The 23,777-nt window shown below is 38.6% G+C and overlaps 2 protein-coding genes and 1 non-coding gene across 10 annotated transcripts; all 3 read left to right on the top strand.

Moving 5' to 3' along the window:
* The first annotated feature begins 1,419 nt into the window (after positions 1-1,419).
* LOC131320265 (uncharacterized) lies at positions 1,420-14,542 on the top strand. Of its 7 annotated transcripts, none has more exons than XM_058350915.1 (17): positions 1,422-1,704; positions 3,388-3,455; positions 4,549-4,704; positions 4,779-4,951; positions 5,028-5,200; positions 5,791-5,870; positions 7,690-7,962; positions 8,082-8,225; positions 9,301-9,435; positions 9,837-9,935; positions 10,022-10,078; positions 10,982-11,186; positions 11,643-11,761; positions 13,339-13,407; positions 13,568-13,666; positions 13,741-13,982; positions 14,123-14,542. In XM_058350915.1, the coding sequence occupies exons 1-16, from the start codon at positions 1,605-1,607 to the stop codon at positions 13,978-13,980; spliced, it is 2,190 nt and encodes a 729-aa protein (XP_058206898.1). In that variant the 5' UTR covers positions 1,422-1,604; the 3' UTR covers positions 13,981-13,982; positions 14,123-14,542. The 7 variants fall into 7 exon arrangements, with proteins under 7 accessions (XP_058206902.1, XP_058206898.1, XP_058206900.1 ...); XM_058350916.1 differs by having other exon boundaries at positions 1,424-1,704; positions 4,779-4,946; positions 5,050-5,200; XM_058350920.1 differs by having other exon boundaries at positions 1,634-1,704; positions 4,574-4,699; positions 4,779-4,893; positions 5,050-5,200.
* Positions 7,089-7,196, top strand: LOC131321480 (small nucleolar RNA snoR100). Its single transcript, XR_009198525.1, has one exon. It is a non-coding gene; the product is annotated as a small nucleolar RNA snoR100 (small nucleolar RNA).
* Positions 14,543-16,797: 2,255 nt separating the features above from the next.
* On the top strand, positions 16,798-23,406 carry LOC131320264 (putative clathrin assembly protein At5g35200). 2 transcript variants are annotated; one of them, XM_058350913.1, is made up of 16 exons: positions 16,798-17,056; positions 17,709-17,827; positions 17,907-17,976; positions 18,087-18,184; positions 18,714-18,855; positions 18,945-19,045; positions 19,618-19,701; positions 19,802-19,852; positions 19,948-20,013; positions 20,095-20,160; positions 20,294-20,374; positions 20,479-20,556; positions 21,414-21,593; positions 21,725-21,800; positions 22,211-22,323; positions 22,583-23,406. In XM_058350913.1, the coding sequence occupies exons 2-16, from the start codon at positions 17,732-17,734 to the stop codon at positions 22,961-22,963; spliced, it is 1,683 nt and encodes a 560-aa protein (XP_058206896.1). In that variant the 5' UTR covers positions 16,798-17,056; positions 17,709-17,731; the 3' UTR covers positions 22,964-23,406. The 2 variants fall into 2 exon arrangements, with proteins under 2 accessions (XP_058206896.1, XP_058206897.1); XM_058350914.1 differs by having other exon boundaries at positions 16,847-17,005.
* Positions 23,407-23,777: the final 371 nt, after the last annotated feature.

Below are 23,777 nucleotides of genomic sequence, written 5' to 3'. Positions count from 1 at the left end.
AACTTGGGGCCTGCTGTGGGGGAAATTAGGAAAAAGGCAGTTATTAGTATGATATTGGAAAATAGAAATGTTGATTTGCTGTTTATTCAAGGGAAATGAAACGTAGATTCCTGTCATTGATATCACTGATTCCTTGCCCTCAAATTATTTTTATTCACTTTATAAGTTTTGCTCATACAACTAAAGGGGTTGACTAAGCGAATGAGACACATTTTTTTTTTAAAGATAATAAGATGATGTTGGAGATTACGTCTTATGATTTTGCACATGTTATGTGAGAGGAGAGATTATACTTTCGGAGTACTAAATAATTACTCGTTTGAAAGTTACGGAAAGAAATGGGGATGACCGAAAAGTTAAAAAAAATTCCCATCTCTCATTTTAGTTAGTGAGAAAAGAGAAAGAAATACGAAAAAGTAGAGAGGGAGAAATAGTGAATTTTTCTCTAAACTCTCTCTATATTTTCCATCTTAATCACTCATTCACTCTCACCTCCTTTCTCTTTCTTTTCCCAAATTTCAAAGCAATGCTTCTCCCTCTTATTATCGTATTCTTAGAATTATGTACCATAAAGGTGTTCGGTACTGTTATTTATGTCTCATGACACCCAAAAACTATGATAGTTATATGCCACAACTTTTTAACTTGCTTGCAGATTAAAAATTGAATTTGAGAAACATATCATTGAAAATTTTAGGAGTTACAAACTTGTTTTGAGATGCATCAAAGTTAAAAGCTTCAAATTTTAACAATAAATTTTCTAACCATATAAATTTTCTACTCCTTTAAACAAAAAACACTAAGGCTAGATTTGATTTTTCTAGATAAGTTATCTTATTGACTAATTGAGATCCAAAAAGTTAGTAGATTTGGTCAAAAAAGTTGAAGCTATATACATGTCTTTTTGAGCCGGTTGAATGAACAGTGGATGATAGTTAAAAAGACATATCAACGTTTGTAACTCATAATCTCAGTTTCCTCCTCCCCAAATTATTTTGTGAGAAAGCGTATTTTTTGAATTTTACCAATACACAAAAAAAGGAAAATGTAAAAGACAATAATGAGTACGCTAGTTTAAGCCAAACTTGAATTTTTTTTTGCTAAATGACTTTTTAGCTAATAAAAGTCATTAAGACAACTTATCTAGACTCTAGAGAAGTCACATCCACCCCAAAGAGTATTTCTTTTTACCTTTTTTGAGAGCTTTTTGGGTGTTTTGAGCTTTGTTTTAATTTAAAAAATATTTATTACGTTTGTTAATTGTGCGTCAGATTTTTGTAGATTATTTAATTTGTCAATTTTTCTTAAATGAGGATTAAATGCCAAAAAAAAAATAAAAAAACAATTTAAAGCAGCATCTAAAACACCCTTGCTTTTTTTTTTCTTTTCAATTGGAGATCATCTCCAGACCCGACCCGTTTCTTGATTTCCCAGAAAGAAAACCCTCGTTTAGGAAACTCCCTCCCTCTCTCTAAACAAGCAGTCCAGTCGTGGAAGCACTGGTGAAACAAGTACAAACACAAATAGGAAGGAGAGAGAGAGAGAGAGAGAGAGAGAGAGAGAGAGAGAGAGAGAGAGAGAGAGAGTTTGCAAGCGTTGATCGAATGGCAGAGAAGGTTAGATTGGCCATAAATCCATCGATTCCTTCTGGCGAACAGACCGTTTGGGCCGATATTTCTTTACTACTTGATTCCGCCTGCAAAGGTCCACTCTCTTTCTTCCCACATATACACGTTTATATGTATAGATGTTACCAATTACTAAGCTAATGTTGCTCAATCACTCTTTTGCTCAGAAAGCCCTCGGGGACAACTAAACTTTATGCCGAACAGCTAAAACATTGAGTTTCTTTTTGTTTTGTTTGGATTGATATATATAAGTTTCATGCGGGGCATTCCTGTGTTACTTGAATCTGGTTTTTACCTAGTACGTTGTTTGTAATATGACTGTTTTATTTACTCATAGTCGTGATAACTTCCAATTTGGTTAGTTTGTCACTGCCTGTCACCCATGTGGATTCTTTGGTTTTGGTGGCGTGTGTATTGGCTGTTTTCGGAAGCGAATGAATATGTCGCACCAGTTTCTTGATCAGTTGTTTTTCGATTTTCATTGTGCTTTCTCAGCGAATGTGGTTGAATATTTAATTCCCACTGAAGAAATTGACTACGATGAGAGTGTTAGGGGCTACTATAGCTCAGATGCCATTATTAATTTCAGTTGTTTCCAAAATGTGGTAGTTGCATTGTTCTCTGTTGCCAATTCAATTCTTTGTATGAAATGTAAGTGAGAAAGTGTCATCCCATATCAGAAGGAAGGCATTACGGGGATGCCACTCTTACACGGGAGAAAACAAGCAAACCAGAAAGACCCTGCACCCTGCAATGGATGTCAAACTTCACAAAATTTAGGAACTGATCGTGAGAGGGATAACCGTCCTTTGAAACCCAACTTTGCGGTCAACTAACAAAGACTATGCCACCTGAGTGCTCCGATTCATTTCCTTCCATAAGAGCTAGGTCAAGCATAACGGGACCATTGACCACACCATATATTCCTCCTTCATTTTCCTGCATTAGTCCTTTCCTCACTGTAAAGGATCTCCATTACGCTTGCCAGTTGCACCTCAATGACACGAGACCAACAAAGGATAGAACTCCCCAAGTCATGTAATAGTGTAAAAGCATGTGAGCTATGAACTCTCCATCCCTCTTGCACATACAACAACAATTAACTATACTCTCTTCATCCTGATCAAATTATCTATTGCAAGGATCTTGCCTCATGCTGCACAGCAGAAATAAGCTATTTTAGTGGGAGTCAGAGTCTAACAAGTAGCTTTTCAAGGAACGAGATATCGTTGACAACACAAAATCTATGATGTAACTCTTTACTTGTAATGTCAGCAGAGCGACCATGCTCCATTTCAAAGCATCAACCCCAAGTCCTAAGCTTCACAATTTCCTTATTGTCTGCCTTCAGTTGATGTTCTCCAACTCATCCTTCGGTCTTCTTAACTTTTCCTTTTGCTGCATCTTGGATGCCTTTCTCTTCTGCATTTAAAGGTCTATACTGCTCCAAGTCATCAAACTGACGGATATCACTCAACACCTTAGCCTTTTGAATCTCCAAGATCCCAAACTCCTCCCCATTATACCTTCTCAAATCCTCTTGTAGTAATTTTAATTTTTTAGCCAACACAAAGCACAGATTGTCCCAACATAAAATATCCACTCCCCCACCCTATCCAGATATCCTTCCACTTGAAGCCAGATATTCTCGAACATTAAAAGTTCTCCAAAGAAAATTAAATTAAATGCTCGGCTTATGTATCTAGGTTCTAGGTTGCTTCTGCTTGGTTTAACTTTGTTTGCTGTTGTTTGGTCTCAGATCTTCGAGATGGCGAGCTTATACATGGAGAGAATTTTAATCTTTTTGCCGCCATGTCTGCCTTGGAGGTAATGTTTCATCTTGATTGGACTAGGCATTTTCAGGAGGCATTATTTATGTCGATTTTTACTGAGTAATTGCCACTGTGACACATTACTACATCCCGAAACATGATATAGGATATGTGAAGGCATACAATAACTTTTTGAGAACTTCAGTGTATGGACTTTTACTACATCAAGGAATAAGTGTCTTGGTTAATGCTGATTAGTATGTTAATGATGTCACTAAAACTTATTTAAAAAAGATGATGTCACTAAAATTCAGGATAGTGCCAGTTTTGGAATTTGATGTTGAAAAGCAAAAAAAAGACATGCAAAGGCTTTTAAGTACTTACAAATAGCAAATGGGCTAAAAACTGTTGTCGTTGTTTTCCTTCTTCAAGGAAACTAGGAAACTAAACGTGTTCTGCTTAAAAAGTGTAGCAGAGGGAAGAACCTATTCTGGAAAGCAGAACTAGAGAGAGAGAGGGGAGTAACTTACCAGTTACCATAACGAAGATCAACGTGCTTGGCATGTGTAAGGTAACAGGGTAAAGGAAGGCTGGTCTCGCCAGCAGGAGCAGTCAAAGGGATTAACACTTGGATGGATTAGCATCAAAAGTAGGATGTAGTTTAGGGGGTCAAGAGGAGATTAACTAATGGTGTTCTCGTTGCTGCAGTAATGCCTGTTATCTTTGCAACATGGAGAACACCATGTGGTGTAAGTTGTGATGTTCAGTTTCTCCCTCTTCAATGTGCTGACTGCTGAATATTGCTGATGCTTCTCTCTTGTTTGTTCTCATTGTTTATTTATTGGTGTTGATTTTATTGATGTTCAAAGGATTTCTTTTTGCTTTTATTCTTGATTTGATTGAGCTTCTATGCATTTTGTCTTTGTACTTCTTCAATTGGCTTTCATTTCTTCACGGCTTGAATCTTCATCATTGGGATTTGGATAGCTTTGATTTTCTTATTGGATCTATAATACATGTGAATCTTGTGATACTGTTCATGATTTTATCAACATACATTATCCAATGCAACATTATTTTTGCGCCTTGTAACGAAATGAGCCTTCTGCCTTGCACTTATTTATTCTGTTTGATTTCTTACATATTAGATTATGGACCCAAAGATGGATTCAGGTATTGTTCGTAGATATTATTCTGTTGACGAGGCAATTGATAGTGGTGCTGCCCCAGTCCCTTTAAGTTCGGATAGAACTGTAGATGTCCAATGTGTTATTGACATCATGGACCATCTTCTAGCATGTGAGGTACAGTCTTTATTTCAAATTAGGATTCGTATTCCTTTGTTACTGTTCTGACTACTTACAATCTTCCATGGCAGGCAACGTGGCACAAGGGTCATTCATTGGCTCAAACAGTTTTTTCTTGCATCTATCTTCTTAAGCCTGATAGAACATCACCGCATGCATTGTTGCATTCTTATTGCAGAGTCATACGTGCAACCTGCAATTCGGTTGTTTCAGTCGTATCTGATGCGCGTACAAATGAAGTAAAGTATTCCAGAGCACTTTTCAATTGGCCATACTTCTGTAATTAAACCATGATAAGCATGATTTCCACTTGATTTTAGTTCTTATGTTTTCTCTTGGCAGGAAGAAGATCTTTTCACGATGACATATGGCCTACCTTTGAAAGGGGATGGAGATGAAAAATGCTTATCAATGCTACACGCAGTTGAGGAAACAATTTCTCGCCAATTGCGAGCGTGTAAAGCTCCACCATCGAAAAAGAGAGTAGTAGAAGGTAGTCACTATCATCATCAGTTAACTTCCATTCTAATGAGTGAAGCACAAAATATTTGGCATTTGGACACTTTTTTTGGACTAACAGTGTAAAGGTATCATTATTTTGTGGATTGTCAAACTCCTGATGTTGGAAAATGGAATTATCGGTGCTTGAGGTGTTAATAATGTTTGTGTGGATGAGATGTATAGTGAATGGTGTACTGTTTGGCATGGATATGATGCACTTGAGGAAGCCAGCAAAATGGAATTGTGGATTGTCAAAGTTTGAGGTGTTAAAGTTTCACATTTAGATACCTCTTTTGATCGAAAAAGCAAGGTTCGAGCTTTGCCTTGGCTTGATAGATACATTGCCTCAGAACATAATGCTTAAAATGCATTGCACGACACTTAATAGTAGTGCTGGATTCTTGTTCTTTCCAACATGGTAAGATTGATGTTAGTAAGAGATTAATAACTCAACCTTGTAGATCTTTAGGATCTGATACAGCCCATTTGTTGCTTTGCTTATCGCTATCAGTACTTTTCTGATTCCTACAAGTTAAGATCGTTTGGGATATTTCTTGAGTTGATCTGTCTATGTGACTGCAGATATAGAGCCATTGCAAATGAATCCTGATCTGGAAGAAGAGTTCTGTAAAGCTTTGCTGTGTCGAATACGCTTTCGTAAGGTCTTACCCTGAGATTGCACTCTCATATGTCCTGTGACTACCTGGATCATTTGGATCATTAAGTGTACATTTTTTAGCACTTATTCATATTCACATTCATGGGTATGTGTGTGATTTTTTGTGCAAGTACTTCACCCTTTCATTTTTACTATCGAGCTTCTCAGTGTCCATATCAGTTGGCACGTTCAGGCATCACTAGTGGCAGTACCAGTTTAACTCCCATAAGCCTATTGCTGGGAAAGTTGTTGCATGGCTGTATAAGTGCTGGTCTGGAAGGGAGGAATGAAGTTAGGCTCATGGTTTTTATTGTTGTCATGATAATCCAACTTGCATAGTTTTGATATTTAGTCAGCAGCTATAGAACTTTAGTTCCAGTTAGTGTTGAGCAAAATAATGTGTAGATGAAGGAAAACGTAGTGCCTTGTTTGTCTTGAAGTGCTCGTATATACATGCTTCTTTGCCTTGTTATTGGGATTGCCTGCTCTCTGAATTTTGTCATTGTGTAGCTGATACGATTAATGAGTGCTCGCCTTATGTGTCTATTGTCTGCTATAAGATTGCCAAGAAAATTGTAAACTGTAAAGAATAAACATTGATGTGTTCTGAACTTGTTGTTCACCCCTCTAATTGGTAGGCATTATTCAAGAACACAGGACTTGTTTTTATGATTTTGTTCTCCTGCCGTCCACGGGAGATGGGAAAACTTAACTGTTTGTAGAACCACTACCTTCTTGTTTGGACCAACATTTTCATGGTATAAACATTCTGCCAGATTAAGTGAATGCCACTGCCCTCTTTACTGTTTCCAAGCATTGACATTTATAGTAGCTCGAGATCATGGTTAGCCAGTGCTACTTACGGAAACATTTTAATCATTTGATGGTTTCCATGCTTGAATCAGAATACCTCGACTGTCTAAAAGGTCAGTTGATGACTGCAATTTAGTTGTTTCCATGTAGATGCCTTGGTGGACTTATTTACTTTGGGCTCCTTTCCTTTTATTGGTGGCTTAGATATTGCAAAATGGCTGCTTTTATGGAGGTGGTCTACTAAGCTGCAAGTTTTTCTCTCCAAATTAAGTGGAACTCCTGTGCTCCATGTACTTTTCCAGTTAATGACGAAAATAGTTTTTGACAAGTTGTATTAGATTATTCTACTTATTGGATCTTATTTTGTAAGCACTTGCTGAAACTTTTGTGTGCATACCGATGCTCTTGACTATAAATGAAGTATGGTAATGTGTACATAAATTAATTTGGGTCTCTAGGCATGCCCTCTCTGATGCCATTTGGCTTTGATTTGGGGGCATGGTTCTGCAGCAAAATAGGTATAAGGGGGCCACTATTTCAGTGGTATTTTGTGAGCAGCCACTTTGTGCATATTGCCAAAAGTTAGGTCTATCTCCAATCCTCCCCCGCCCATACCCCCAATGATTGGGGCTAAATGCGTTCTGCTGTGTTTGTTTGTTTGCTGAAACTTTATACTAATGATATTTATATGAAGATATAGTCTATTTTGCATAATTGAACAGGCACTAAAAAAAGGTTTAACAGTTACCAGAAATGGTTGGTGCTTCAATATTTTCTGTTTCCTTTTAGGAAGAGGGAGCCTTCTACTTAAAACCATGCCTGGTTTTCAAGTCTGAAGACTTATCTGTCATGCTGAGGTCTATGTTAGTTTCATCTGACAATTATCCAAGTTTAAATGCTTGTACTAGAGACCTAATGAATATGTTTAATGGCAGTTTTCATCATCATGAAACATGTTGGTATTGGATGTATTCGCCGTATTGTTTGACATGTATCCATTTGCCTTTCAGCATTTCTACCATGCTCTTACGGCTATGAAGCGACCTCAAGGCAGAGGTTTAGAGCTAGCTAGGAAACATATAGACTCTTGCTTATCAGAGCTAGATTCCATTCTAAAATCGTCAGAATTCCTATGCTCCAATGCATGTGGAACTTGTGAAGATGGACTAGAAGATAGAACCACAGCTTCTGGTTGTCAACCTATTGGGTTTGATGCAAGTTTGAACTGTAGATTGTCTGCTCCTACTCCACCTCGTGCAATTAAAATTCTCAGCTGGATAAAGGTGAGTGCATGAAATCCAAAATCAATTTCTTTGTCCAGTAGCAACAACTGCAGTTGGCCTTTGGTTGGCTTCTGATATCTTACCTGGAAATTAAGTGCATTCTTGGTTTCCTCTGCCAGGCTGTTGAGTATTTCCAAAAACTTCTTCATGATCTAGATATTTTATGTTCCTACTCTTTGGACCCGTTACTCGAAGGTGTTTTACGCTTTGTGGTTGAGTTCCAAAAATTTCAACCCGACTTGGTCGCAAGAGCTCATCTCCAGGTTGGTTTTGCTGAAAAACTCACTTCACCTTTTTATTCATTGTCTTTTTCTTCTTTAAGGGTTCTTTTCTTATTGTTGCATACACGACTAGATTTGTCTGTTCTTTTCGTCAGTGCCGCCTGGATGGTTATCTGGATGTATATTTACTTGTTTATTTAGGATTAAAATCCTGCCAACTGAATAGCTATGTGCTCTGAAATCCCTTTCTTGCCTATCTAGACATGAAAGCTCGGTACTCTTCCAGGGAATACTGGTACTCCATATGAATGCCTAAATATGGAACCCTCCCCATTCCCTAACCCTAAATGGAAGCAAAAACTCCCCAAAGCTGCCCAAAACCTGAAATGGGGAGGTTGACAATGAGTGAAACTTTAGTTGGAGGCAAATAACCGATCAAGCGCTTCTCACTTGTAACTTTATAACTGGACTTAGTATGCTTCACAATAGGATGAGTGTGTACACATATATAGCTTCTGATGCACTCCCAGTTTCTGACCGATGTTGAAATCTCAAGTTTTAGCCGTTGTCTTTGCTAATGTCTTAGCCATTTGAGTTGATTGCTGGAAGGCTTGCCTCATAAGAAAGTAACATGCTATTATATATGAGGTGGATAAATATTGGAGATACAAAATCAAGCTCTTTTGTATACTTGCAGTTGCAGCTCTTACCTCTCAAACTTCAATGCTCATGAAGCGTTATGTTTCCTATTGGAATTTGTCCCACATCAGTTAATTATCTCCTCAAAAACTAGTATATGAGCTTGGGCGGCCTCTCCCCTCATTGCCAATTGGTTCTTGATTTGGATGCTTTAACATATCCCTTGTTTTCCGTATTGGTTTAAGTTGGAAGACATTATAGGATTCCAGTCTAATCTTCCAAGTTTTTGCATTGGTTGGTGATTCAGTTGATTTTTCCAATAATCTTCTAATTTTTCTTTTCTGAATTTTGCTACTTCTTGCTGTGCTTGGTTTTATCTTTTTGAAATTTAAAGATGTCCTTATGTATACCTTTTTTTCTGTCTTACAATTTCTCATCATTTTGTTATTGTCAACTCACCCTGCAAACTAATGAACAGGTTCTTCTCATTCATGATGGGAAACTCTATGGACGGGATCCTATCTTTACGGTGATTTCTAAAGCTGCAGCATTGCCCGAGTTTCCAAAGGACCACGAGATTCAGAAGAATGAAGTTCTTGCGCAACTAGGGCAGGTTATAATCAAGCTATCTTATGTACCCGTTTCTTGATATGCATCTGAACTAGATTCCCGTTTCTTTTTTCAATAATGTTCTTTAAGCAACTCTCAAGTTGGTCCCAAATGAGGGGTATAGACTGTATAGTCAACTGACTACGAGTTATAAGTTTGTTATTGAGATCAGGGAAGGTAGTTTTTTTTTTGGTTCTGGATTCCTCTTTCTTTTTTTTTTTCTTCTTCGTATTTGTTTGCTTTTATCTTTTCCATTCTCCTTTTTTTTTTGTTGGGTTTGGGGGAAGAAGGGTTGGTTTGGGGTTCCATTGATTTGGTTTGTTTTGTTTTGCTCACTTTTGCATACTTCCAGCTTGTTGCAAGGAATGCTTCATCTAACAAATATTGTGTGTTCCACCGTTGCAGTTAGTGATCAGCTTGCTCAAAATTCTTTGTACGAATGCTGCATGGCAGAGGCGTAAGCTTGGGAAAATTTTACAAGATTGGCGAGTCAGTTATATGCAGGTTTGCCCCGTAAAATGTTACTTTACTCAATTAATTTGTTTTTTTTCTTCTCTTGGTTTCCCAACTTAGCAATGCGGTTTTCACAGCTAGAACTGGCTTTTAAGAAGGAGTTTAGGGACATCTCAAGCACTCTAATTGATGAGGTATGCTCGTCATTTGTCAACGTACGAATGTGTAATTCTATTTCTATCAAATCTTATTGGCCTATGATTTGCCTGGATCATCCTTTTATAATTTGGTGAGATATTTATGCCACTCAAAAATTTTCTTAGTCGGAATTTCCTTGTTACGCACAGGCTGGTTCACTAGCTGAGCTTGTTCCTTCTACTGCCATTGGGCATCTTTCTGCATCTGTCGTCGTGTCATTATAATTGGGCACATGATTTCAGTGGTTTGCTTCTGTGTGAACTTTTAGTAGGCCCTTGAATTAGTAATATTAACTATACAACCAAAAACCTAATTCCTACGTTCATAACCTATAGTGAGTTTATGGCCCGAATAGAGTATAACACTAGTGAGTTGAGATGACTCCAAATTAATTATTGTCATGTATTTGCATCAATTCTGTGCTATCTGGCTTGGTTTCTAACAGTGGTGTTCAGTGAGGTGCCTCCTGTCTGGTTACTTGGATAACGTAGGGATAAATAGATGATAGCCTCCTTTTCGGCCTTGACCACACTGTGTTATTGGGAATCAATGTACAAATAGGGATTGGATGTGGTGTGTTCCTCTCGCCCTTCCTTTTGGGAACCGGTGTTGAAGATTCATCTAGTTTAAGGTAATTGTGGCCCTGTGGGTGAATTTTTGGCAAATAGTGGCATTGGTAGTTGGGTACAAACTTGTGAGATGACTTTGTGGTTTAACTTCCCGAAGGAATTTGAAGACTGGCCAAGGAACGTGTTCACTTGTGAGATAACTTGGTGGATTGTTTGAATTTCCTTGTTATTCACTTCTATTTTCTTCAACTATACTCTTTCAAACATCATGGAACTTGATCTCTTGGTCAGTGCGGTATGGTTTACACTTGTATCTTTCTGTTTTTTCAGAGCTTATGTGACAAGATATCTAAGCACATTCTCGTCTGGGTAGAGGAGCAAACATACTGGATAGCGTCTCGTTTTCTTGTTTTGGGCTTCGAACTGGAGCTATACTCACCCTCTGAATATTGCATGGTATACTGGTATATGTATGTGGTCTTCATCAAGCTTGTGGAGAAAACACATCTCAAGATGTTGACAAGCCATGAAACTGGTGAGTGTGCTGTTTTGGCGGTTGTATGTAGAATGAATGCATGAGATTTGCTAGTTTTTGCGTTGCTCGCATGTACAGTGGACAGATGCAAGCAAGGTCGATCACCCCTTCATGGTCATACCTTGAGATTATCAGCACCCAGGGGATAATGAGGTTGAGAATGACCTCTTAGAGCTCATCTATATAGTGCATGACGGATTATTATGACAAATTTATATGATTTGACGGCTACAATTATTTAGGTCAATTTTTTTGAGATGTCAAACTTGTAGGTAGTCCCCCATGGTTGGTGGTCTAGCTTTCTTTTCCTTTTTTTGGTGATGGTTTAAATTTAGGTAATTTGCTTAAGAAACAAAGGTTTCAGTGATGCTTTACCCTGGACTTTAGAGGTTCTCAATGTGAGACATCTCAACATGTATGAACTATCTGTGTTTATTTTCTGTACTTCTTGACCAGGTAAACGGAAGGCGAAGAAGAAAAAAGATTCTTCAAAGGATCTTGCAAGGGATTATCAGATTCCACCTGGAGTCTTGCTGCTTCAGTGCCATATATATCTTGCTGAAGCCCTCACGATGGTAAGTCTGCTTCTTATATTTAGCCATTCATGAGTAATGTTTGTTAACTTCTCAGAAAAACTCATGACCTATGGTTGACAACCTTAGAGAATGTGAACATGGGAAAAAGTATTGCATTCCACCGGTAGAGTGACCTTAATGGGTGTGCCATCTTGAAATGGTTGGCCATTTTTGAAATCCTAACCTTTATTTATGTTGTTTTTCTGGATGTGATCGCTTATCATGTGAGGGAGTATTCCGGGAAAAATAAATACTTCCACTTTCGAATTGATTCCAATGTCATCCCTAACTCGGATGCCGTTTGATATTTGGACGGAAAAAGGTCATGTGCTGAGCACATGACCATTTTTGAGGGGTAAAATTGCCCATTCTCCTTCCTCCTGCTTCCATCCCTAGCTTTACCACCAGCACATTTCTTTCTGTCTCCATTTCCCTCTCTTCCCCTGTTTCCACACATTCCCCTGTTCTCTCTCTCTCTCTCTCTCTCTCTCTCTCTCTCTCTCTCTCTCTCTCTCTCTCTCTCTCTCTCTCTCTCTCTCTCTCTCTCTAACAAATGAGTACATAATTTTGGAGCCCTTTTGGCATTTTTCAGAGAGAAACTGTGTTTTTTTCCATTGTTCCTTTTGGGTCTAATCCAAATAAGAAGAAACACATAAATTGAAGAAATGAGGAACTAGCTTTAATCAATTGGGTCAACCTTTATGGATACGACACACTTGTGAACAACTGAACATATACAACACAGAGAGAGAGAGAGAGAGAGAGAGAGAGAGAGAGAGAGAGAGAGAGATTTTAGAAGAGAAATTGGGTATGAGGTATTTGTTACAGGGAAGAAATGGTTCCAAGATGGAGGAGATTATTTTGTACATCGGTTTCCCGGCTAAAGATCAAGAATGAAATGACTCCGAAGGAAGAACATAAACCAGTGGCAATCCGAGCCCTAGATTCGGTTCCAATTTCAGATATTTTTTAAACCCTTCTACCCCTTGAATACAATTTCACCATGTTCCAAGCCCTAACATCCAGTGCCGAACATCAAGAACTCTAAATTAACCCGATTATTCGCCGATTTCAAACCAATCAAACCCACAACTCCTCAAACAAATCTGGCCACCTACTTCTTTGGTTAGAACAAATTGAGGAAAAAGAAGGGGAGGTGAGAGCGACATCGAGGAAGAGGGGTGGTGGTTGGTAGGCGACATGGAAGTGGTCGGAGGAGAGGAAGGCTGAGAGGAAGGATTGAAGGGAAGTGGAGGAGGAGGGCCAGGAAGGAGGGACGAAGGTATGGGTTGGGGAGAGAGAGACACTTTGGGTTTTGAGGGAGGATGGGAATGGGCAATTCTACCCCTCAAAAACAATCATGTGCTGTGCACATATTGATTTGCCGTCCAAAAAGTAACGGCATCCAACTAAGGGTTTACATTGAAATCAATTCAAAAATAGAAGTATTTATTTGTTGAAATTAAAAGGTGAAGGACCAAATTGAATTTTCGGTCAAAGTCGAAGGGATATAACAGAAATTTTCCCGAGTATTCCTGTATTACAAATGCTACGTTAAGCAGTTCAGCTTTTTGCAGATGCTTGCTGCTCTGAGGAATGAACATAAGGTCTTCCCAAGTCTTGGTCCATTTAATACGGAGTATGAGGTAACAGATTTTTTGTTTTCGTCTTCAGATACATAATTTTTGCTCCATTTGAGTATGGAAGTTGTTTGGGAAACTTCTGTTGGCGTTTCGTTGTATTTGCTTACCCTTTTTCCTTTTTTTGATCTTCTTCCCTTTCCTTCCCACCCCAACTCCCTCTCAGAGATTCAATCAGCACTTTGAGCTTCTACAGAAAGCTTCCATTCCCGATCCCATAACATTCTTCTCTTATGAGGAATCTACTATGAACGCTCGTTTATCTGTGAGTATTTAGGATACTATATTTATCTGTGATGGTCATCTCATAAGAACATTAATGAGCTTCTCTTTCCGTAGAATCCGGTCATGCATAATTGTTTTAAAGATGCTCTGAGGATTGCGAAGGAGCTCCGGAGTTGTTTTTCCCATGACCCAGAGAGAGTGGCAGAACTGCGACGGATTGAGCAGGTTGCGGAACACAATGGAGTTGCGCTAAACCTCATATGCCGGTTAGGGACTCTAGAGCCATCGTTAAAGGTCTACTTTGAATTCAGCCACCATCCTTACTTTGCTACTGTTGTCGTGAAGAGATCTTAAAGGTAGTCTTCATCTATTGACATGCTGGGCTGTCAAAGGCATTCGAGTCTTGTGAAATGTGATTTCTCTCTTCTTCTTTTTTTGTCTTCTTTCTTTGTTTAGTTATTCAAAAGATCTCATTGGTTTTCTCCCTATGACAGAGTGAAAGACCTACAACAGATTTGAATGCCCTAGCTCTCACAAGCCCGTTAAGGACTGCTGCCGTGATCTTGAAAAGTAGTCTTTCATCTCTCTCGACCCCCAGTTTTGACACTAGAGGTTTCACAAAGGCACTTTTGTCTTCAGATATACTCAGTATTTGTATCAATTTTGTTTTCCCATTGTATTTTCTTGAGTCATTCTCTAGTGATTACTCAATCGATTGAGTATAAAGTTTTCATGTATAAATATCTGTTATACTGGAAATGTATTATAGACCGAGAAATGCAGTAAGTTCGCCAAATCTGGGGCCTTAATTGGAAGGTTCCCATGAGTCAAAAAAAATTCTTGTTGGAGAGACTGGGAAACTGAACCCTTTTACCATTTTCCCCCTCTATGAATAATTCTTATTGGTAGGATGGTTATTTCTGGGTTTTTGGTGCTTCGAATAACTTGATTGGACAACGCTCAGGTTCAAGTTTCTGTAGCCCTAATAAGGGGTTAAATCCTAACATAACCCACATGTGGTGAGACTTTAGTTTCAGTCCCGACATAGGCGCAGTAGAGTCTGCTACAGATAGTGATATGGTGTGACGGGACTCCTTGACACTTCTATTTTCTCACAATGGAGCTTCGGAATAACTAGGTAGGATAGTTATGTGATGTATGTTGAACCACCTCTCTCTCTCTCTCTCTCTCTCTCTCTCTCTCTCTCTCTCTCTCTCTCTCTCTCTCATGTCTTGTATATTGAATCACTTATTAATCTCTCTCTCTCTGCGCGCGCTTTGTAGTGGAGCCCAGACCAATGTGGTGAAAAAGGACTATGAAGCGCCAAAGTAATGCTCTATGAACACTTGAGTGCTGTTTGGAATCTAGTAGAAGTAGAAAGTGAGGGAAAAGAAATATGAAAGTAAGGAAGAAGGAAAACACACAGGAAAATTTTACTATATTTAGTAGAGTACTACTTTATTTTGTCATTCTCTCTTTTTTCTATCAAACCAAACAAGGGGAAAGAAAAACTTCCAACTTTTTTTTTTTCCTTTTCCTTTCTCTACGTTCCAAACAAACCGTTAGTTTTTCCTCTCTTCTACACCACTGCCTCCCTTCACATCGCAACTACTGCCACCCTCGCCAGCCACCCTATTCCACACAACTACCACCACCAACCTTCATCAACCTCATGTCATGTCATCAATCTTGTTAATTTCATAACTTGATTCTAGAGCCAATAACCCCCGAGCTTACGAGCCGCACTGCAGCCCAAAGTTTTAATTCAGCCATGATAATCTGCTTCTTCTGTAGTGACTTCCATGGTACATGCACAGAAAGAAAGCAAAAAACAAGCACAAAATGTGGTAAACAAGTACATTGGAACATCTGGGAAGCTATTCTTAGAAAATGATACAGAACACTCACTCCTCTTCGTTTGTTTCAGAAATTCTCATCATGAAATGTGCTTAGCCCCTCGCTAAACTTCTTCGCATCGTGTCTTCTATGAACATGCACTAGGGCGGAGCCACACTGTGGCAGATGGGCCACTTGACTCCACTCACTTGCGTAAATTTTCACATATTAGTATAGAGTTTATAGTACTTACTTTTACGAATTTGACCCCATAGATATTATTAGTCACTAAAACTACAACATTTGTCGTTTCTCCAAATATTGGGTAGGTATTTGACCCTGCTAATCCTGAGTCCTGACTATGCCCCTGAATACGCATTGAACATAAAATTTATTACTAATAGGATAATAGGACACATGTATTCGAAGCATTAATCGGGACAAAGCCACATCTTCTCATGAACATTCTTGTCATCACAATAAATAAAAAAGAGAAATTACTCCAAAGATTTGCTCATGTAATATTTGAGGAAAGGAAAATTACGTGCAAAATCCGCAAGCTATCGAATCTGCATCTCAGAATTACTATTTATTTTTCCCTTCCAAATCAGAATTATCCTTCTTTCCGAACAATACTCTCCCCTTGTCTCAACACGAGTAGTGTAGATTTCCAAAATCTCAAAAGATACTTTGTAATAATCGTGCGCGTAGTTAGCAATCTTTCTTGTTTGGTATACCCTCTGTCCTAATTTATTTGTCTTTTTTAGAAATTCATGTCACTTTTTAATCTTCAAGGTGATTTTAAAAATATATTGTTTAAGAAATTTTATTGAGATCTACCAAATAAAATTCATATTGTATTACCTATTGAAAAATATACTAACCCTTTCTTTATTCGCCTAAGATACGACGAGGTGCTAAAATTTCGGTACGAAGGGAGTAAATAATCTTTTCAGGAATGTTCATGACAGCTTACACGTACCTTAACTAATCTCTTTTCTGGTCTGATCGAAAGGTCGGTCATCCATGCGGGGACTACAAAATTTGCAAGAAGTTATAGTAGTACTTTCTTGCGTCCTGACTCCGACAATCAAATCCTGATTAATTGTGTGGGGAGCAATCAACCGACCGGAGTAACGAATAACCAACCGGAGTGCTACTGTTCTAAACCGAACTGTTTCTATGCATCCGAATCCACCTTTCCAACCACCACTATCACGCACGCCGACCATCAGATCTCCCAAAATCATTTCCCATCAAGTCCACTTCCTCATCCGACGGCCCAAATTTCTCTCCACATAAATCCAACTTTACTACGGTACTTCACGCCGTACGCTTCGTATTCTGACACCAACTCCCAACAAAAAGTAAGAGAGAGAGAGAGAGAGAGAGAGAGAGAGAGAGAGAGAGAGATACTGAGGTGTACACACGATACACCTATACCACTATATAGATACGTATTTTATTATTTGACGCCGACGGCCAACCGAGGAAAATTCATTTGGCGACTTTTCTCCGCATTGGACCGAAATCGACCCACCCGGTTATTTCTCTGTCTCTCTCCTCTGTTTCTCTCTCTACGATTTGGGTTCAGGTGAGGGTTTGATCTCTCTCTAACTCTGTTCTTTTGCATCTGTGATGGTATCTGAGCTTAATCAGTTCACTTGAATGTAGTATTCGTTGTGGATTGTGTTGCTTGGTTTTTCTGGGTTAGATCCTTGACTATTGATTTGTTATGGTGTGTTTTGTTTTGTTTCCCACTCACTGGTTAGCTTGATTACTGATTAAGTACTGGTCTTTGTTTAATACAAGTGTGAATTTTCCTAATTAGTTGATGTTAAGCTTATGGTCTTATAGCTTCATTCGTTAGAACAATTTTGGTATCAAATATATTCTTAATTGCTAAATTTCAGGACTTTCAATATCCACGATTACATATTGTGTTTGTGTACACCCAGACCAGGTCTTGGTGGTTATTTCATTACGGGTTTCTGGTTTTTAGTAATATTCCTTAAAAGAGAAATTTTAACTTAAAAGCATGACTTTAGATTCAAAATCAGTTGAAATCTATTTTTATATTTTAGGTATTTTTATGTAGTTTCTGTACTTGAGGCGAAAATTTAATCCAAGGATCTGGATATAATTAGTTTTGAAGAGTTTAGCTAGTTTTGGAGGATGTGATTTTGTGTGGGGGAAATTGAGATTTATTTGGTGACCCTGGTTCTGTTGACGTGGTCCTTGTGTAGAATTCTGTAGTTTGAGAGGGCGAATGTCAGGAGGAACGCAGAATAGTTTGAGGAAAGCACTGGGAGCCATTAAGGATACCACCACAGTCAGTTTGGCAAAAGTAAATAGTGATTACAAGGTATTGTATCTTCTTGGGATCCTCGTAATGTTTCGTGCTATTGTAAACGGTATTTTTGAATGGGTTTTTGTGTTTGTAGGAGTTGGATATTGCAATTGTTAAGGCCACGAATCATGTTGAGCGTCCAGCGAAAGAAAAATACATAAAAGGTTGGTATCCTTGAGATGGAAGTGCCTTGGGCAGGTTTCCCTATCAAACCATATTTGTTTCTTTCTGTACTTGACCAATTTAATCAGCCTCTTATTTTTTCTGCTTGCAGCTATTTTTGCTGCTGTTTCAGCTACAAGGCCTCGAGCTGACGTTGCATATTGCATACATGCACTGGCTAGACGATTGTCAAAGACACAAAATTGGGCGGTAATTATTAGGCAAATCTTATCTTATAACCTGAAAACTTATCACACCAATATATTTTGAGCTTGTGTGACTTGACCATCCAAGTTATAACTAGTAGAAGAATTTCCAGGTGGCAATGGTAATTGGAAACTAGGACGCGTCATTTTCCTCGTGTCGTGGCTAAGTAACGTTGAGCTTTGCGTGCAACAATTCGTAATTGAAGAAGAAAAATTGTATATATAAATACAAAGTGGTCGGATAAAATAAAAAAAAAAACGAAGTGGGAACTTAATGTGCTGCAAAATGGGACTTGTATTGTGGCTGTTGAGCATCTTTTATTGTTTTTTACCTCATACTAACCTGACATTGAGTCTTAGAAAGTTACAACTTACAACAATTTATTGAGATAATTGTTCTCTGCATCATTATCTGCATTAATGATGACTGGATTAGATAGACTTGTGTGCAAGATAGCCCCTTATTGTCATGCATAATTGGCAACGTCTCTTTTTTCTGCGTTACTGAGTAACTGACAATTCTCTATGTTTAGGTTGCATTGAAAACTTTAATTGTTATTCATCGTGCCTTGAGAGAAGTGGACCCAACTTTTCATGAAGAGCTTAACAACTATGGAAGGAGTAGAAGCCACATGCTCAACTTGGCCCATTTCAAAGATGATTCCAGTCCCAGTGGTATGTTATTATACATTTCTGGTGATTAGTACATTTTTACTTGCTATAAATACTACTCTTGTTGGTAACATTTGTCATCTGTTCTTCAGCATGGGATTATTCTGCTTGGGTTCGAACTTATGCCTTGTTTTTAGAGGAGAGGATGGAATGTTATCGTGTATTGAAGTATGATGTCGAGGCGGACCGCCCTGTAAGAAACTATTCGTATGCTATCCATTTAATTACCTTTTGAATTGTATGTTTATTTTGTTTTTGGCAATATATGAGGTGATTTTAGGATTCATGTTCACATGTTGTCTTTGTATTTCCATTTGAAATGTCAGTCTCTTTTGAGGTGTTCAGATTCTGATGCAGCCAGAAAAGCATAGTGTGAACACATACATTTGATGGATTTCAGGTGCTAAATATTTTGTTGGTCTGGCATTGATGTGGCAATCATTCCTCTTGATTCTACTAGCTAGTTTGCTTCTACTTTTAGCACACTAAGGCACCATCGAGATTTTCTTGGAGCTTTATGACAAAACTTGACCTACTTGAACCTGCAGTAAATGCAATTCTTTCCATGTAGTTAAAATTGTTGGTTTTCTTTTTCCGTTTAGGGATGTTGGTGTTTAATTATTGCTCTTCTTTTTGTTGCTTGTGTATTGTATACATGCAGATGTGTTATATATGCATTTATATGTTGCCAATTTACCACTATTGCTTTGTGATTTGTTAAGTCAAACAATGATTGAGAGAATGTTAATGTAAATTGTCGTACAGAGAACTAAAGATTTGGACACACCAGGATTGCTTGAGCAGTTACCAGCTTTGCAGCAGCTTCTCTCTCGTGTTCTTGGTTGCCAGGTAACTTTCGTGTTATTTATTGGAGTATGAAACTGAATAAACCATGGTGCTATTTAGTTTTCACCATTCTAATGGGCCCTGTACTGGAACTCTCTTGCAGCCAGAAGGAGCAGCAGTTGGTAATTTTGTGATTCAATTAGCTCTCTCTATGGTGAGTTGAGTTTGTTGACATTTTGCATGCTTTCTCGGGGGCTTTACCGAAGTAACTTCACAAAAGTCTTAACCTGACTTTATTATTATAAACAGGTTGCTTCTGAAAGCATTAACATCTATAATGCTATCAGTGATGGTACTGTTAATTTGGTTGACAAGGTAATCTTTCTGTTTTTCTTTTTTACTGAATTGTTTCCTTCCTAGCAAATCCTGGATATCTGATAAGATGATCTATAACAGTTCTTTGAGATGCCCCACGTTGATGCTCTTAGGGCTTTGGATATATACCGGAGAGCTGGGCAACAGGTAATACTTTGGGAATTATTTCTAGCAACGGTATACACATACCGTATTAGGGAAATTTTAGAAAAACAAACTAGCTTAGGGGAAAGTAGTCTTGTCCTCATCGGTGTACATTGAAGTACTACCATTTTTGCAGGCAGAGAGGCTATCAGAGTTCTATGAAATATGCAAAGGCCTTGACATCAGACGTGGAGAAACTTTTATCAAGATTGAACAGGTTTTAGATTTCTCTTCTGGCGCTTTAACGACCCTTAATTCCTGGGGCTTTACCATTAGTTCTCACATAAATCTGATGCAATTGATTATTGATTGGTAATGAAGCCACCTGCATCATTTATGCAAGCAATGGAAGAGTATGCGAGGGAAGCTCCACGGGGTTCAACATTTCGCAAGGATCAGGTACATAAAATTTCTGCTGAACATTTTGTATAGGTGGAAAGCTAGTCGTCACATGGTTAATTATTATTATGAAAGTAAAGCAACAGATATCAGCTATGCGGCACCGACACTCCGCCAGAGGTGTCGGACACGGACACGCGCCGGTGTCTTTTTTCCCAATATTTGGGTTTCGACACTCTTCCGACATTTACGGACACTTTAGGGACACTTCGGGGGTAAAAATGCAATTATAAGAACTTTTAAAATGGATCAAAGTGTACACTTTAAGGACACTTTGGGGGGACACTTTAGGGACACTCTCTGTGTTTCAACGTGTTCTCTCTTTCTTCGGTGTCATATCGTGTCCGTGCTACATAGGATATCAGTGTTCTTGAAAAATATTAATCTTTAGGTTTGGAGGAAATCATTTTTCTTTATTGTATCAGCTTGTTCCCATGAGCACACATGAAAGTTTTCACACATGACCTCAGTTTCACGGAAAATATCAAGGTTGCTTATCTAAATTTGAGACTATTTTCTATTTACTACTAGTATCTGACGTTGCGACTATTTTTTTTGGATGGTCTGTCACTTGTTTGATGGCATCCAGATTGGAAAATGCAGTGGAATTAGAAGTTTAACATTGGCAACAAAAGAATCCAGATGTGTTCCACCATTACAATACTCACAGAACTTCTCATTTTGGCTTTATGAAGTATATGGAAAATTTGTAGTAACCTATGAATGTTTAAGGCTGTCGGTGCAAGGTCTACAGTTTCTGAACCTTTTGAGTTGATAATTTTTTGTTGTTTCAGATTTGATGAGAAAATTGATTAGTGTGGCAATGTTTTCTTTTAGTGACTTCTAGTAAAATGCAGGTTAAAAGTGCTAGTCCCAAGGTAATCTTGGCCATAGAGGACAAAAAGACTGCAGAGATGCTTGAGGCACGACCACCATCCCCACCTAAACCAGAACCAGAACCAGAACCAGAACCAAAACCAGAACCAGAACCAGTTAAGGTGGAAGCTCCTGTTGCTACTAATCCACCTGATCTACTGGTAATCATTGCTATTTTCTTCTTTGTCAATCTTATGATCTTTGGATTCTATTTTGTTGAAGCATTTCCAATACTTTTTCCTTTGTACCTGAATCAATTGGAGTTTTAACATCTACATTGCTCTCTTACTAGGGTTTGAACGATCCTCATCCAGCTGCTTCAGAATTAGATGAGAAGAATGCTATGGCATTGGCTATCGTGCCTGTTGGTAAGTTTTCTGTTGGAACCTATGCTGTATGGCATTATAATGACATTTTGAAACTTCATCGTGTCTCATGGCCTCTTTAATAAAATCAACTAATTCACTAAAAGATGACCTAAGTTAATAAAATAAATATGCTCAATTAGTGGCTGGAAAGGGGAGTTTGAACATAGCTTCAAACTTAGCAGGCTGAGTTTTAAACACTAAACAAGTGGCCTGCCGTAATGGGACATATGGAATTTTTATTTAGAAATGTAAACATAAAAACTTGGTTTAGTTTGTAAAAATCGACAACTTGATTGCCAACAAAAAGGTCCCTGTGTCGCTCAGTTTACTTGCATATAATTGAATGGAAGCTTCTCTCTATGTTGTATAGAAATTTCTCTGAATATTTCTTGTTCTCTTGGGGGTTGCAGGTGATCAACCAACTACTGCTGGCTCACCTCTCACAAATGGAGCAACAGGCTGGGAACTGGCTCTTGTTACTGCACCTAGCTCAAATGGGAGTGCCTCAACTACTAGCAAACTGGTAATAGAATAATCTTCTCCTATATTTTCCCGTTGGTCCTCCTTACAAGCTTCTCGCTTCTAGTGAGTAGTGGACCAAAGGTTTTGCAGTTGTAGCTGCTACATCCTTGACCATATAAACAAACAGAAAGTGAAAATTAAAGGAAGAAAAGAGAAGGGGAAAAAAAATAGCTTCTCTATACTTTTATTTACTCAATTCATAGATGCTGTGTTGAGGGGAGCATCAAAACTTATGACTTGCACTTGCGCATGGAAAATAGGGTGGAGGTCTCGACAAACTTACACTTGACAGCCTGTACGATGATGCAATAAGGAGAACCAACCAAAATGCGAGCTATAACCCATGGGAGCAGGGGCCAATGGTGGGTCCCCTGATGCCACAGATAGCACACGACCCATTCTTTGCCTCCCACTCTGTGGCGGCCCCACATTCTGTGCAGATGGCAGCCATGGCTAACCAGCAGCAAGCTTTCATGTTCCAGCAGCAGCAGCAGCAGCAGATGATGATGATGATGATGATGGGCCAACAACAGCAACAACAGCCTTCAAATCCTTTCGCAAATGCATATGGAGCAAATGTTCATCCCTATGGGCCCGGTATGCCTGTCCAAGCCCAAAATCCGTTCACGAGACTCGTGTAACTACCACGCACAGAATCTGTTTTTTTTTTCTTTCCCGGGAACTTGACGAAGAAGGATGTGGGAGGTAGACGAGCTAGTTTTGGATATCAAAATCAGGGAGATTTGAAGGGGAAGATAAGATATATGTATATATGTATCATATGTGTGCCAATTGCAGGAGCTCGGATGATATTATTTGCTCAATAATACGGGTGAGGAAGGTGGTAATAATCTTCACGGACAAATGGAATTTTTTGGCCTGGTTCATGTGCTTGTTCCTGGAGTAGGGTTCTCATTTCTTGGGATTTATTTTACTTCAAATTTTGTTATATTTTTTTAATGAAGATAGGAACAATTTTTGTTCGTGTTGTGGATACAAGGTTTGATTACTGATTCTTTGTTGTACACATTGAATGTTCAGAACTAATTGAATTTTCTGTTTATAATATTGTCTTTTCCTTCAACTTTTCCTTTTGTTCTGTCTATAAATCCTCAGAAATTCTCATACCCATACACAACCTGAGGTCTTGTAGTATTAGAGGAGGGGATTTTGTTCCCTTCATCTCAGAGTATTTTGGAAATCAACTTCGCAGCTAAAATGCTAAATGAAGTCTTCCTCGGCTAAGGTTCAGGCTTCGTTTTCGACTCCGATTGATTTGCCCTCTTTCAACTGGGATCCATTACTGTTACTAAGTCAGATATGAACCATTCAATTTTTCAGAACCACACAAAGGTTTTGTGAAAAATGGTGCGTTCACTTCCCAGGTAGGATAGAATAGGGCATTGAGGCATCTTCCTCAGAAAAAAACAGCAAAACATCCGCTGTAACAGATCC

This window comes from Rhododendron vialii, chromosome 3a (assembly GCF_030253575.1).
Source record: "Rhododendron vialii isolate Sample 1 chromosome 3a, ASM3025357v1".
Taxonomy (NCBI): domain Eukaryota; kingdom Viridiplantae; phylum Streptophyta; class Magnoliopsida; order Ericales; family Ericaceae; genus Rhododendron; species Rhododendron vialii.
The sequence above is the reverse complement of the archived record's forward strand: the minus strand, read 5'-3'. Positions and strand labels throughout refer to the sequence as shown.

Excerpts from the sequence above, each read along its gene's own strand:
- LOC131320265 (XM_058350915.1), top strand. The coding sequence starts at position 1,605 with ATGGCAGAGAAGGTTAGATTGGCCATAAATCCATCGATTCCTTCTGGC. Across the intron at positions 1,705-3,387 it reads ACTTGATTCCGCCTGCAAAG|ATCTTCGAGATGGCGAGCTT; the intron begins GTCCACTCTCTT and ends GTTTGGTCTCAG. Across the intron at positions 9,936-10,021 it reads GGCGAGTCAGTTATATGCAG|CTAGAACTGGCTTTTAAGAA; the intron begins GTTTGCCCCGTA and ends CGGTTTTCACAG.
- LOC131320264 (XM_058350913.1), top strand. The coding sequence starts at position 17,732 with ATGTCAGGAGGAACGCAGAATAGTTTGAGGAAAGCACTGGGAGCCATT. Across the intron at positions 19,702-19,801 it reads CTCGTGTTCTTGGTTGCCAG|CCAGAAGGAGCAGCAGTTGG; the intron begins GTAACTTTCGTG and ends ACTCTCTTGCAG. Across the intron at positions 20,014-20,094 it reads CTGTTAATTTGGTTGACAAG|TTCTTTGAGATGCCCCACGT; the intron begins GTAATCTTTCTG and ends GATCTATAACAG.